The sequence below is a fragment of the Artemia sp. Qi Xiang Cuo genome, chromosome 13, assembly GCF_049724085.1.
Source record: "Artemia sp. Qi Xiang Cuo chromosome 13, ASM4972408v1, whole genome shotgun sequence".
Lineage (NCBI taxonomy): Eukaryota > Metazoa > Arthropoda > Branchiopoda > Anostraca > Artemiidae > Artemia > Artemia sp. Qi Xiang Cuo.
Window position 1 is genome coordinate 53571497 of NC_142806.1, and position 16688 is coordinate 53588184.

General features: G+C 33.7%; 1 protein-coding gene across 2 annotated transcripts in view; it reads right to left on the reverse strand.

The window, feature by feature from the left end:
* Positions 1 to 16688, reverse strand: part of LOC148945421 (uncharacterized) — an 83547-nt gene that overhangs the window by 35945 nt on the left and 30914 nt on the right. For both annotated transcript variants that reach the window (XM_089098643.1, XM_089098644.1), the window contains exon 2: positions 13724 to 13825. In XM_089098643.1, the coding sequence (XP_088954769.1) occupies positions 13724 to 13825 (102 nt within the window). The remainder of the gene's footprint in view (positions 1 to 13723; positions 13826 to 16688) is intronic.

Genomic DNA, 16688 nt, shown 5'->3' on the forward strand with positions numbered 1-16688 from the left:
AGGATCATAAGTTAATGGTAGAGACACAAATTGGGTTACGCAGAAAAAAGACAATGGAACAGACAATTATTTATATGACAAATATTATTAATGAGGTGTTAGATAAAGGTTTTAAAATAGCTGCTATATTTTTATATCTGATGAAAGCTTTCGATACTGTGGATCATGAACTTCTACTTAAGAAGTGTGAGGTGTATGGTTTGAGGGGTAAATCATTAGATTTTTTAAGAAGTTTTTTAAGTAATCGTTATCAGTATGTCCAACTAAATGATACTTCTTCCGAAAAAAAGCGTAATGAAATAGGTGTTCCGCAAGGATCAGTTCTCGGTCCTCTATTATTCTTGATATTTATTAATGATTTACCAAATTGTCTGAATAATTTTTGCTATAGAATAAATGAACTAACGGTAAACCCGACTAATGAAACAGTTTCACTTTTTGCTGATGACACAACAGCCATTAGCACAGCTAAGACAGCGGAGCTGCTGCAGATTTCCATGAAGGAATCAGTTAATAGAATTACAGCTTGGCTGAGGGTAAATAAATTAAGGATTAACATGGCTAAGTCTAACTTTATTATTTTCTCGCGATCATAAAACTTTTACCCATGGATCAAGGAATTAGATATGCCCAATGGCGTTATAAAACGGACTGCGTCTTTTAAATACCTTGGGATTGTAATAGATGAAACTCTATCTTTTAAGGAACATGTTACTTTAACTAGCAAAATTCTGGCAAGAAATCTCGGTATAATGAAGAAACTCCAACATTCTTTTCCCAAGTCTGTCCTTTGCCATCTTTATTTTTCTTTAATACACCCGTATATACTTTATTGTTCAAGTATTTGGCTGTCTACTTTTTCTTCTACCTTAAAACCAATAAGAGTTCTACAAAACCATGCAGTAAGAATTTTAGCCGGTATATCTCCACATATGTCTGTTAGAGAAATTTACCCAACTTTAAAAATTTTGCCGGCTGCAGGCCTTCGTGAGTTCTATATATTGTGGTTTAGTTTTGGACTGCAGCAGGATGTTCAGCCTCGTTGTTTTGGGGATTTATTGTCCACTAGGTCTACTGCTCATTCTCATGATACAAGAGGTAGTATCATGAGACTTCTGTGTACCCAGAAGTTTATCTTCCCGTTCATGTTTTTCTGTTTTTTATAGAGGTACGGGGAAATGGAATAGTTTGAATAGTGATATCAAGACTATTGGTGACCCCAATATTTTTAGAAAAATCATTAAGGAACTGCTTTTTGTTGAATATGAGTTTTGACTGATTAATTGATTTATTTATTTTGGGGGTTTTGTTGATATGATGTTCCCAGAGGAAGTATAATACATGATATTATTTTGTATTTATTGTTTAGTGTGATGGTATTAGTGCTGTCGGTGGCCAAGTATTCTTTGTTTTAAGGATTTTGTTTTCTTTACCTCCCCCACGGACAAGCTTTGCTTTTTAGGGGAGGCAGCAATAATTTTTTGTTGATATGTTTTTTTTTCAATAAATCCTTCTTCTTCTTATTTGGTAAAACCCCGCCCTTTATTACTAAAAAAACAACTATTTTCCTAATCTTAGCTCTCTCCCTCTCCAAAACATATCTGTCGGCTGGCCTCCTCCTTAAAATATACCCACAGGTAGTTATTACTACCCCAGAGATCTTGGAGTTTGAAGTTCCATATATTTGTCCAAGTACCTTTGATTCTTATTAAGCGAATTTGATTTCCAATTTAATACACAAAAGGGGAGGGAAGCCACGGAACAAGAAAGTCTGGTATCCGGATTATATTTTAATTGAATCAAGTCAACGATGCATCCGTGAATAATGACAAAAAACCCTTTCGGTCTTTCAGTTAGTTAAAAAAAAGTTGGAATTATGGTCAAATAAACTGGAGAATTGAGGATATAGTTGCTACGTTACACCTCACTCACTTCCTTCGCATCGTTATCAAGCATTGTCACCATGCCAACAGGAAACGTTTCTTTGGACATATTTTGCTATAATTGTTCTAATTAGAGAAAATATGCTGGTAGATTGTGAGTAATTGGTCTAGAACTAAGATTAGAACACTAGAAGCCATGTAGCGTCTTTTTCGCTTGGGAAAGTTGGAGAAATATGATGGATATTTTTCAGAAGAATTCTCAAAGGGCAGTTTTGTCATTGATGGTTGTGTGTACCCGTTCGAGCGAATGTCTATCAGCAGCGCAAATTTACAAAAATTTAGAGGGAGGGGGTTTCCTGTCGAATGCCCTGACGAGGATAGACTGCGAATAAGAAGTTGGAGCTGTTCCGGTGTTGTGACTTGGTTTGAGGTCTTTGTTCCGTCATAATTCCTTTCTCCGTCCCTATCCCCAAAAGCAAATGCCTGCTGGTGTTGCCTCATAGCGTCGCCAGGGTGGACCTTCAGCGAGTTTGCCTAACCAGAACCCTGACTACAGATGGCACTGCGGAATGACATTGAGTAGTGACCCCCTTGAGGAAAAATGAAATGAAGTGATTTAGGACTTATTTACTCAGACAGGAAGGATAGGTGCAAAGGCAGGAAGCAGGGGTTATGATGAATACGAAAGCCTTGCTTAGGCTGAGAAAGTATCCGTAATAAAATGATAGCTGCTCATTTTACGACAAAAAGTGCAAGGTATCAGTCATAGTAGTATAAACCCCCTGTAGAACCGATTGATGGAGGTAGTAGTGACTCATGTGTATTTTACTCACAGCTACAGCAAACAGACAGGATCCCAGACATTTCCCAGGTATATGGTATTTCTACTAGGGGGAGTTTAAGACATAAGGATAGATGGTTTCGTAGCCTATGTAAATTTGGTGTTGGAAAGGAAAATAGCAACGATTAAAGACTACTGCAATTTTGTAGGCTTAGCAAAGTTTTAACTAATACAGTATATGGTCAAATGACCCATAAGTTAATATGGTGCTTGCATGATGATAAGTCCTACCTTATTGCTTATGTGGTTTTAAAACCGAAGACTGGCAGGAACGATACAAGGTAGTAGGGAATACAGAAATGCTGTTATTGATATTAAAAATGGATATCACCATCTAAAAGTGTCTAGGATTAATTTGAAGCTGAAATTTAGGAATGGTAACTACCTTCCCGGAGGTTATGACGTTGTTAGGATGAGACTTTGATTATAACTTTCCAAGAACAGTTGAATATTAAACATAAGAGTCTAAAAGTAGACAATGAAGAAGATGGAGGGAATAGTTTTAGAAAAATTGTTTGTGAAGTAGCAGATGGTGTCTTAGGGAGAAAAGACAGAAACACAGCTAAGAATATCAGAGATAACGTTTAAGTTTGGTAGGAAAGACGAGGAGCTTGAACAAAAAGTAGTTGAGTAATAGATCATATAATAATAAGAGAAATGTAAGGAAAGTAGATTACAGATAAAATTGCTGAGTATCTAGAAGATGCAGCCAAACGACATACTCGTAAAATATGGTAACGGCATGTTATAGAACTGAGAGGGAATAGTCGATCTGGACTTGCTCAAGTTAAAGATAGGAATCGGGACAATTTGAGTGATAAGAAAAGATTTAAAGAGAGATGAGCGGAACGTTTTAAGAATTTGCTTAGCCGAGATATAAAGTTAAAGGAAATGATTTAGAGAAGAATAAAAAAGTTTTTGACAATTTGGAAGTGAAGGAAGATTTATTTTGCGAGGAAGAATTAGAGACAATACTAAAAGTGTTAAAAAATAATAAGTCTCCGGGTGCTGATAGTGTGATAAACGAGTTTTTAAAATATGGTGGTTGTTGAGTTAGAGGTAAATTACTAAAAATTACGAATTGGATTTTCTTTTAAAAGGGGAAGTACCTAGCGACATAAGGAATACTTTAGTTAAACTCCTTTCAAACAGTTCGTGGTAACGAACTGTAAGTAAGGAGCGACCCGGCTCAATAGTAACCGAAACTCTAAAACACGAAATTTTGATACCAACAGGCACATCAAAAGAATTGGAAATTTATTCTGATTTCAAATATATAGATTTCGTCGACTTTCGTTCCATATACTAAAAGCTACGCGCAAGAGAAAATTTGCCTGATTTTTAAATAAAGTAGAAAAGACCCCTTAAAAATTATAGAACCTAAGTGAAAATTACATTATCATGTTCAAAGTATCAGAAAACCTCGCTGCATAGTTTTCAAGCTCCTATCTACAAAAATGTAGAATTTTGCATTTTTTGCCGGAAGAAAGATCACGGATGCGTGTTCATTTGTTTTTTTGTTTTTTTTTCTTTTTCCCAGGGTTGAACTTATCGAACAATTGGTCGTAGAATATCATGGGAGGGGTAATTCGAACGGAAGTTCTAGTGCCCCATTTAAGAGACCAAAAAAAATGGAGGCCAACTAGGCCCCATCTCAAGGTCAATTTTACCCCATCAAGTCATCCGATCAAAAATTTGAGATACCCATTTTGTTCAGCAAGGTCAAAAGTTTTATAACTATGTCTTTTAGGATGACTTAATCCGTCGAAGCCCCCTGGAGAAGGGCTGAAAGTTATGAACTCTACCCAATGTTAACATATAGTATTGGTTACTGGGACCTGGCTCAATGGTAAACGGAACTCGAGAAAACGGTATTTCGATACAAATAGATACATCAAAAGAATCGGATTTTAATGCTGATTTCAAATATATAAGTTTCATCAAGTTTGATCCTACCTATCAAAAGTGATCCGCCTGAGAAAATTTGGCTGATTTTCGAAAAAAGGTGGAAAGACCCCCTAACAGTCATAGAACCTTAATGAAAATCACACCATCATATTCAGCATATCAGATCACCCCATTGTAAAGGTTGTAAGCTCCTATCTAAAAAAATGTTGAATTTTCTATTTTTTGCCAGAAGAAAAATCACGGATGCGTGTTTATTTGTTGTTTTTTTTTCTTTTTTTTCCCAGGGTTAATCATATCTACCGAATAGTCTTCGAATATCGCCTGAGGACTCAATAAAACGGATACTAAAATTTATAGTGGCATTTTTAAGTGATCAAAAAAATTGAGGGCAACTCGGCCCCCTCCTACGCTCATCTATTTTCCCAAAGCCTCCTGATCAAAATTTTTAGATAGCCATTTTGTTCAGCATGTTCGAAAAATATTATAAGTATGTCTTTTAGGATGACTTAATCCCCCGAAGTTCCCGGGAGGAGGGCTGAAAGTTATGAATTTTACCCGATGTTACCATATAGTATTGGTTATTGGGAAGTATACAGTACAGACGTTTTCAGGGGAGATTTTTACTGGTAGTGGGGGGGGGGGGTCGGGCGGGGACGTACGCAGGGGGGGGCCTCCGGGCCCAGGCCCCCGCCCCCCGAAATCTCACAATTTTTTTCATTTTCCCATAATTTTCTGATTTTTCTCACAGAATAATGGGTTTGAAGGATTTGGCCCCCCCCCCCGAAACAAATTGCCCCCCCCCCCAAAACAAATTGCCCCCCCCCCCCCGAAAAAAAATTCTGCGTACGTGCCTGGGGTCGGGGGTTATGTAGGAGGATCTTTCCATGAAGGAAGTTTTCATGGGGGAAGGGACATTGCTATGAAGGGGACGCCGGACTTCCCAGCACTATTTAAAAAAAAATCAGAAATTAAATATAAAAAAAACCAGTTTTTCAACTGCAACAGCAGCAACATCAAAACTTTAAACGAACAGAAAATATTACATATATGATTGGGTTCACCCCTAGTCAATACCTCACTCTTTAAGCCAAAGATTTTTTAGTACTTTCATAAGAGCTATTTATTCTAATTAACGGCCTCTGTGATTAAGCGGTCATTTTTTAAGACTTGGAACAATATTTGAACTTTCGCTTAAAGAGCAAGATATTGACTGGGGGGCGAACCCCCTAATATACGTATTAAAAATATATGAATATAGAAGTTCGTTACGTAAGTTAATTCGTAAGTTACGTATATTTATTACTAATAAAAACGTTCGTAAATAAAATGAAACAAGTTTCGAGAAAGCCATTTAACCAAATAAAAGTAAATTAATATGCAAATTTTGTTTTAATTATTCTTGTACGGTGAGCCAAGATCAAAACCTGCATTTATTCAAAAACGTTCAAAAATTAAATAAAAAAAACAAGTTTTTTTTAACTGAAAGTAAGGAGCGACATTAAAAATTAAAACGAACAGAAATTACTACGTATATGAAAGGGGCTGTCCCCTCCTCAACGCCTTGCTCTTTACGCTAAAGTTTGAATTTCTCACAACTCTACTTTTTTTAAACAATAGAATACTTTAGCGTAAAGAGCGAGGTGTTGAGGAGGGGACAGCCCCTTTCATATACGGGATAAGATCAAAACCTGCATTTATTCAAAAAAGTTCAAAAATTAATTAAAAAAACAAGTTTTTTCAACTGAAAGTAAGGAGCAACATTAAAATTCCAAACGAACAGATATTATTCCGTATATGAAAGGGGCTGTCCGCCTCTTCAACGCCTTGCTCTTTACGCTAAAGTTTGACTTTCTCACAACTCTATTTTTTCTAAGCAATAAAAAACTTTAGCGTAAAGAGCGAGGCGTTGAGGAGAGGACCGCCCCTTTCATATACGGGATAAGATCAAAACCTGCATTTATTCAAAAACATTCACAAATTAAATAAAAAAACCATTTTTTTAACTGAAAGTAAGGAGCGACAATAAAGCTTAAAACAAACAGAAATTATTCTGTAAACGAAAGAGGCTGTCCCCTCCTAAACGCCTCACTCTTTACGCTAAAGTTTTTTATTGTTTAAAAAAAATAGAGTTGTGAGAAAGTCAAATTTTAGCGTAAAGAGCAAGGCGTTGAGGAGGGGACAGCCCCTTTCAAATACGGAATAATTTCTGTTCGTTTTAAGTTTTAATGTCGCTCCTTACTTTCAGTTAAAAAAACTTATTTTTTTATTTAATATAATAAAGGTGACAAGAGTGAGTGTGGTAAATATTGAGGCATTAGAATGGTGTTCATAGGAAGCAAATTACTTAATATAATGATACTCTTCAGACTTAGAGATGCTGCAAATAAAGCTCTAAGAGAAGGACAATGTAGTCTTAGGAAGGGTGGAGGATGCGTCACCGAATTTTCACTTTTCGATTAATAAGTGAGAAGTGTCTGCATCATCAACAAATTAGTATTCTGTTTTATTATGAACAAGTGTTTGATTCAGCCAATAGAAGAGCTTTAGTGAAAGTCCTATCCTTGTATGGTATACCAGACAAAGACACTAAAGTGACTAGTGCTTCGGTTAGGCTAAGTGCTAAGATATGCTTAGGAAATTAGATTAGTAACTGTTTTTGTATTGAATCAGGAGTTAAGCAAGGTTGCGTTTTATTCCCATTTACATGAATCATTTCGATGGACTTCGTCCTAAGGAAAACGGCAGAGACTATGGGAGAGTATGGAAGCAAATTGGAAAGTAAAACTCCTAGGCTTAGATTATACTGAAAAATGAATCATATTTTGGACGTGTTGAGATTCAAAGGTAAAAGAAAAGATTGGAAAATTAATGTAAAGAAAACCAAATCACTGACACTAGGAATAAATAAAGGTTAAGAGGCGATCTTGGGTAACAAGAAGATTGATGAAGTGGATAGCTTCACTTACCTAGGCAGTATTATTAGTAAAGACGGTAGATGAATTGAAGGTTTTTTTAGCACTACACTGTGGAAAACAGAAGATATTTTTTTTACCACCGAGACGAATATTGGCCTCCCATTTTTTCCTTTGAAATTTTTTTTGGATTTCGAATGTAGGGAGCAGATTGGCTGAAAATCAACAAGTAACTCTAAACCAAATTAAGTTGAAAGTGTACTGATGTCATTAAATTTTAAGGAAAATTAAATTTTTAGCATTTTCTCTTTTTCTATTATAAGCTATTTTACATCTCTGAATCCGAGACATAGCTAGCAGGCCATTCAGCAAGCGGATTTACAAAGTTTGGTTCGTATTTCTGCATTCAGAGGCCGTAATTCAGTGGCTTTAAGAGTTCAAAGATTTTTCGATAAGTCATGACATCATTTTCTCCATCTAAACTGAAACTCTGGAAGAACAACCTTATTTTTTCTGTAAATAGACAAGAGGTGGGTATTCTTGACGATTCAATCCTGGGATTTCCTTAGACTTTAATCCAGACTTAACTTGAGTTTTCCCACTCATTTCTGTCGTGTCAGCTGATTTAAACCCCTCCCGCTCCCTACTTTTTATTCGACCAGAGTGTAAGAATGAAAGGTTAAGAGCATTACATTTTTCTTCTACTATTGCAACATTGCATTTTTCACGGTAATTGAATAGGAATAAACGAATTCACAGCTCATAAAAAGGCAGCAAAAAAAATTAGTAAAACATTACGTCTGCAGCTAAATAGAGCATTAAAATGAAACAAAAAATGTAGCGGATAGACAAACATTTTGCAATTCTCTTCACATATAAATGTTTTCTTAGCTGAGAGGAGGTCGATTAGGCCTACGGGTAGACAATATAAAATGTTATGCCCCTGTATTTTTAATGGAGTTAATATGACCTTGCCTTTCTTATTTTAAGCCTTACTTTTCAATTTTTCGGTTTTGGACACCTGCATTTATCTGCCGAATATATTACCGTAATATTACCGTAAGTACCGTACGCTATAGTACGTTACCTTAAAAACACCAGAGCCACTTTATTGCCAAACGAATATATAGTACCAAGCCCAGACTGATACAATTCACATTTGGGATTAAAAAATAAATAAATAAAAAAAACGCACAAAAAAGAGCAAAAAAAATTGTGAAAACGAACAACATCAAAGACGCAAAAAGGTTTAAAACGACCATTAATTTAAAATTGGCTAATATTCGATGAATAACTGAATATTAACTTAGTTTTTAGTTTAACTTAGTTTTTCTAAAATTACAAATTAATTAAGACATAGTTTTTCTAAAATTTATTACCTGAAGAGCACACTGCCTGTTCTGTATAAATAATGTGAATAAATATTATAAAAAAAGATCTGCCAAATTTGTTTCCTGTGATTTTACGTTAACCTGAAATAAAATTTTCGAGATAGCAAAATAAATCAAACAATTTTAGCAAAAAAATTTTAAAATATTTGGGTCCAGAAACTCTTGATAAAACACATAACGTTGTGACAAAAATGAAAGGGTGTATATATACATACACGCACACAACACACAGAACATGCACACACATACACACACACATATATATATATATATATATATATATATATATATATATATATATATAGCCTATATACATATATATATATATATATATATATATATATATATATATATATATATATATATATATATATATATATATATATATATATATATATATATATATATATATATATATATATATATATATATATATATATATAATATGCTATGTTTATAAAGGAGCAACAATATATGTTTATGTATGTATTTTTTCTCGAAAACAGTTCCATATTTCTTCGAGAAAATTGGCATCCTGGGATATTTTAGCCTAAAAAAAGATCTAGATAGATCAGAAGTTTGAGGAAATTTTTTAAGAGCCTTAGTTTTGGAAAAAAAATTATGTAAGTGACGTAATTTTTATATACATCGGCATTATAATGTTGTTGTCACACTTGTCTCATTTATGTGAAAAAAATGAAGATTTTCATGCATGGAAAAAATTACATTAAATTGCTTAAAGAGCAAAAAACTGGTAATTGCAAATATATTTGTATATATTTTAACAAGGCATTACAACAATTCAAAACCTCAAAAAAGAAAATCAAAAGTTTGAAGGTTAGTAGAAATCTTTGTTAGAAATCGGACTTGATTCAATAATCAAATATCTTTGAAAAGACTGCAGTATGAAAAGACATTAAATTGCGCAAAGAGCAAAAAAACTTGGCAATTACAAAAATATTTTTTTTTTGTATTTTAACAAGGGTTTACAACAATTAAAAAACCTTTAAAAAAAACAAAAGTTTGAAGCGTAGTAGGAATCTTTGTTAGAACTTGGACTTGCTTGAATAATCAAATATCTTTGAGAAGACAACAGTATGAAAAGACATTAAATTGCTTAAAGAGCAAAAAACTGGTAATTGCAAAATCATTTTTATATATATTTAACAAGGCATTACAACAGTTCAAAAACCTTAAAAAGGAAAACCAAAAGTTTGAAGCTTAGTAGATAATAGGAGTTACAGAAATCGGACTTGCTTTAATAATCAAATATCTCTGAAAAGACCGCAGTATGAAATGACAGTATATTGTCTCAAATTGTCTACGGTTAGAAGACAAGCGACACAGAGAATCCATATATAGAAGCCTGTCGCGTGCCGAGTGACGGGGCCCGGCGGCTTGTTAAAAAAGGATTACAACAATTCAAAAACCTTAATAAAGAAAACCAAAAATTTGAAGCTTAGTAGAAATTTTTGTTAAAAATTGGAATTGCTTTAATAATCAAATATCTTTGAAAAGACCTCAGTATGAAAAGATATTGAATTGCGTAAAGAGCAAAAAACTGGTAATTGCAAAAATATTCGTATATATTTTAACAAGGGATTACAACATATCATAACCTTCAAAAGAAGTCTTTTCAAATATCTTTGCAGCCGTATGAAAAGACAGTAAATTGTCTCAAATTGTCTGCGGTTAGAAGACAAGCGACAATGAGAATCCATATGTAGAAGCCGGCCGCGGGCCGAGAGGTCATATATATATACATATATATATATATATATATATATATATATATATATATATATATATATATATATATATATATATATATATATATATATATATATATATATATATATATATATATATATATATATATATATATATATATATATATATATATATATATATATATATATATATATATATATATATATATATATATATATATATATATATATATATATATATATATATATATATATATATATATATATATATATATATATATATATATATATATATATATATATATATATATATATATATATATATATATATATATATATATATATATATATATATATATATATATATATATATATATATATAGATATATAAATATATATATATATATATATATATATATATATATATATATATATATAATATATATATATATAGATATATAAATATATAGATATATATAATATATAAATATATATATATATATATATATATATATATATATATATAAATATATATATATATATATATATATATATATATATATATATATATATATATATATATATATATATATATATATATATATATATATATATATATATATATATATATATATATATATATATATATATATATATATATATATATATATATATATATAAATATATATATATGTATATATATATATGTATATATATATAGCAAAAACCTCGCTGCGTGGCCTTTTTGGTCGTAAGGAGCTCGGGCCTTTAGCTTTCGGAAGTGGCGCTTGGTTCACTTGAGCTGTTTTTAGTGGTTTTGGCGTAGAAGTGCAAAAACAAATACAACCCAATTCAGGCAGGCCGTCCCGACCCTATCACCTGCCAGATGACTGTACCAGGAACAGCGGAAGAGCTTGCTTCCTGCCCTGATGAAATTACATTCCATATAAAGGAATAGGGAACGACTGGGTAGGATCTATGGGTACATTTTAGGCGGAAATTTCATTCAATATCTGTATACCTCAAATTTACTACGAATTAACTACAAACTATGAACGATTTATTAACTAAACCCTTAATACACGCGTAATTTAATGAGTAATGAGTAAAATATAATAAACTAATACTCATTACCTAGTACTCATTAATTATAATGACCTAGTGTTAATGCCCTAGTACTCATGAATTCTCATATATTTGGTCATTTGCCTCTATTTTTCCCAGTTTGGTGATAATTGTGCAGAAGTTATTACACTATGCATGCTAGTTAACAGTATTCACAAAAATGTATTGCAAAATTTAATACGAAGTTAATTTTCGATCGTTCTAGCAGTTAACTCGCTCTCACCTGGAACGAAAAATTGATTTCTTATTAAATATTTTCAACTTTTGCCGAAGCTGGAACGTAGTTTATGCAACATGAAGTTTACTGAATAAATAAGCGACATCAAATATGTATTAACTACTTCTTCAGGCCACGACGCTGTCTTAGAAATTAAACAAATTGAAAATATAAAAAAAACTGGTTTACAATATTATACCCGTTTTTTTAATATTTTCACTTGTTTAATTTGTTAATATGTAAATTATTTACTATGCAGCTTTGATCTGCAAAAATATGGAAAAAAAGAACCAAAAGAGTGGTCAAGAAAAACCAACTGGAAAATAAATACTATCGTGGCTGCAGCATGCTTACACATAATAAAGAACAAACTCGAGAAAACTCGTATTTTGAAGAAACTGTAAAGTGAGGAAGAATCGCCATCTCAAACGGATTCAGAAATGGTAATTATTATTTCAATTAAACTAATAAAGAAAGTTCCGTGAAAATAATTTCAAAAAATAGCCTGAAGCTAGGCCTAGATAAAATGGTTTCGCATCGAAATGAAAAGTGCACCATTGGAAACGCCATAGTTGAAAACTCAGATTATGATAATTACATTCCCCCATCTAGAACAACAAGGATAATCACGTTCCCCCATGGGAAGCAGTGATGTCTCCTTTTTTTATTTTATTTTCTTCGCCGCTAGTGGGGCACTGGAGCATCATTTGTTACAAAACAAGAGTTTGAGGGAAAAGGTCCTAATCCTTTATAGACTTATCTCTAAGATTCCTTAGAATGAAATACCCCACAATGAAAAGATTATATGAAGCTATCACAACAGAAGAAAAAAATAATAGAGAAAATAAAAATAATTAACTGGATAGAAAAAAGGCACCTTCAACGTTTATTCAAGCTATTGCATTATTTAACCTAGAAATGAATAAAAGTCTACTAGTAAATAATGAACATTTTCAAATAGAATATGAGATAAAGCAAACAGAAAAAATAAAACTAAGGGCAAGGATAAATCATATAGCTCAAAATAAAAAGCTCAAACACAGTCGCTAATTAGCGACTACTACTACTGCTACTATAAATACTTCTACTACAACTACTGCTACTACTACTACTTCTGCTACTACTAATACTACTACTACTATCACTACTATTACTACTACTACTACTGATAGCCTACTACCACTACTACTATTACTACTAGTACTATTACTATTACTACTACTACTACAAATACTGTTACTAATTGTGTTTACAATGCTGAAATTTTAAGTAAATAACTATTGACCGCTTAAGAAAATCAAACGGTTTGTGGTAATGAACCATAAGTGAGGAGCAGCTCGGCCCAATAGTAACCGAAACTCTAAAAGAAAAATTTTTGATAACAAATAATATGTTAAAAGAATTGGCTTTTTACGCTGATTCCAAATATATAAAATTCATTAAGTTTAATTCTTACACAGCAAAAGCTACGAGCCTGAGAAAATTTGTATTTTTGGGGAAAAATGGGGGGGGGGCACCCCAAAAAGGTCAAGCAATATTAATGAAAATCAAACCATCAAGTTCAGAGACCCTTACTGTAGAGGTTTCAATCTCCTATCTACAAAACGTGAAATTTTGTACTAATTTATTTTTTGCCAAAAGAAAAATCCCAGATACATTTTTATTATTGTTTTTTCCGGTAAATGAAAAGAAAGAGAAAAAAGAGACAAAACTTACAGGATAGTCTATATTGAGCAGCACCAGCTCTGCAGCTGGCATCACCAAGAAGGTAGTTGTTGCTGCAAACGTCCCACAATCCGAAGTACCCCGCATCACCACCTAAAATACAGAAAAAAGGATTATTTTTTTGCTAATTAGCTACATTAACTAAACTAATAGAGCTAAAATGCAATTTGAATCTAAAGGAACGGGTTCAAAACACGAAAAATGCATTTTTCAGGTCAGTGTTTTTATCGTAAATTTATTGGTTGAATAAATTGATTGATTGATTGATCATAGGGTAGTCCACGCGGAATAAATTGATTGCTTGGTAGTCCCCTGCTTAGTTTTTGTTTTTTGGATTTTTCCTTCTCCTTTTTTATGTGGATCATTGTATTTTATGATTTTTTTTCTTATTTATTTATTTATTTTTCTCTTGTGTTGAGTTTCTTAAAGGAGTGAATGTATTATTTTTAAAATGTTTTTTTTTTATGTATTTGTTTCATTTTTGTTTCTCCCCTGTTTTTTTCCTGGCCATGGAGCCTTACGGGGGAGTTTATATTGAAGTGTATTCTGTTGTGTTTATCAATTGAATAAATTGATTGATTGATTGATTGTCAGCAAGTACGGTAAAAAAAAATAACAATTTTTTAATTAGCAGCCCTTCTCCCAGGGAATTTTTCTTGAGTACTCTTCTTTTTCGATCAACTATATAAATACCTCATTCTTGCAACCTTTAGCATAGTCCTAAGCAGAATTTTTAGGGGGAATCATAATTGTCCTAATGATGTGTGGTCAACGTTATCTGGTCAATCCCTAGTTAGTCCTTCAATAAACTTCATATCGCCTAACTCAATACGCTTAATTCCTGCCAGGTATACTAGTCTCTTGGTCATAGCCCCGAACTTTAGGAGGATACAAATTTTTGGGGCTTGTCTGAGGGAAAATAGGAATATAAAGTGGTTGATCATTAGTAAAGAAAAACTATCCAATGATAGGAAATAAGCTTTAATACTCAAGACCAGAGCCGTTCCTAGGGTCGGTGGTGCCCAAGGCAAAATTAATTACAGCACCCCGTCCCGACCCAAATATAAGCAAAAAAAGGCCGAATCAAAGCGAAAAATTTGATCAAGTTGGGCAAACCTCAGACGTGAAACCCTCAAACTACGGCACCCAGGGCAGATGACCCAGATGCCCCCCTCCCCTTTGAGCGGCTCTGCACAAGACCCATAACCTTAGTCATAGGTTACAATGGGAAATGGTTCCAAATCTTAAAGCGGCTAAAAACATTTGCATGAAAGCTGGTTGTAAAGAAAAAAAGTATTATCAGACACAGGACAAGATTATTCGAGAAAAGCTCTTGGTAGGCTGTGTATCTGGTTGAGTGTGAAGCTACCCTAGAGCGGGTCTGCATTTGGCGTTTTGTAGAAAATAGGGCGAAATCTGGGAAGGGCCGGAAAGTTAGAACCCATAGGATTTTGGATTCAGGTCTGCATTTGGCGTTTTGTAGAAAATAGGGCGAAATCTGGACAGGGCCGGAAAGTTAGAACCCATAGGATTTTGACAAAACCCTTCAAAGATTTTGTTGCAATTTTTCCCTTGAAAATTTTTCAATATATCTTAGAAGGTTTTTTAGACCAAAAGGCAATATACACCTTTAAGGTTTACGAATCACCGTATAGAATATCTTGAAACAATCAATAAAATCCCGAGAGGTTACTGGACTTTTAGAATTCATGTACACCAGGTGGCACGTGCTAAGTGTGGCAAAAGTGTGCCAAGCGCGGATGAACTATGCCAGTCACTGCAGGGATCGTGCTAAGTGTGGCAGCACTACGGCACGCACATGGTGCACAGATATGTACACCAAGTGGCGGAAAGTGGGTGATCCCTTGCGAAATTCTTAAAGGATTTTGTCAAAATCTTGTGTATCTTAATTTACACAATGTCGATTCCGACGTATGTAAGAAGTGTAGTGGCCAGCTAACTCAGATCAACTTAGGGCTCAAAAGCTTTGTCGGCAAAATCGACAAATAACCCTCCGAACCTACTACTTTGACATTAAGTACTTTTAGACACGGAAATGACAAATGAGAGTACACAAGCAAATCAAGGTGACACTAAACAAACACTTTTACAAGCTACTTTATTTGATAGTTGGTACAAGTTTGTGTGCCTAGTAAAGGAAGCCTTTCCCTCCTTTGTGAAATTTAAATTAGATCATAATATAATTGTACTTATAAAACTATGTAACTTGCAAGATCTTGAAGGTTTAGAAAGAAGAACCTGAAGTGGGCTTGCTCAAAGGAAGTTTTTTTTTACAATTTTACTCTTTATTTCCTATTTTTCGTATAATTCACCAGTGGTTTCTTGTTTTCATCCCCCCCCCTCTGCGAAAAAAATTTCAAAGAACCAACTTGTCCTGAAGCTTTCCCCCTGAGCTTTGTCAACCAGTGAATAGTAGAGCATGTTATGCTTAAGGGGGCGCTGACTTCCCGCCACCTGGAGTACATCTCGGAACGCCAGGTATGCCGCACAGTTCCACCACCTTTGGCATGCGCCACCTGGTGTGGATCTCACAACGCCACGTATGTGGCACAGTTTGCACACTTGGCACTAGCCACCTGGTGTACATCTCAGAACACGACGTATGTGGCACAGTTCCACCAAGCTTGGCACGCGCCACCTGGTCTACATGACTTCTGAGAGAGAGCGACCCCTCGGCTATGCTTTTGGTAAGCAATCTTAGATCAGCATCTCCTTACAACTATGTACTAAGTAATTACTTAAAAATCAATACCTGGCAAAAAAACAATCTTTTAGCTTATGCTGCTCATCTCAAAATTTCAGTAGCTTCTAGTAACTCAGTAACAGCTGCAGGTACGGCATGTTGACTAGCATACTATTTAGTTTGCGAAGAAATTGTCAAAAATTATGCAGTCAATAGTTCAAAATGAACTTGGCACCATTCCTTGGCCGGATC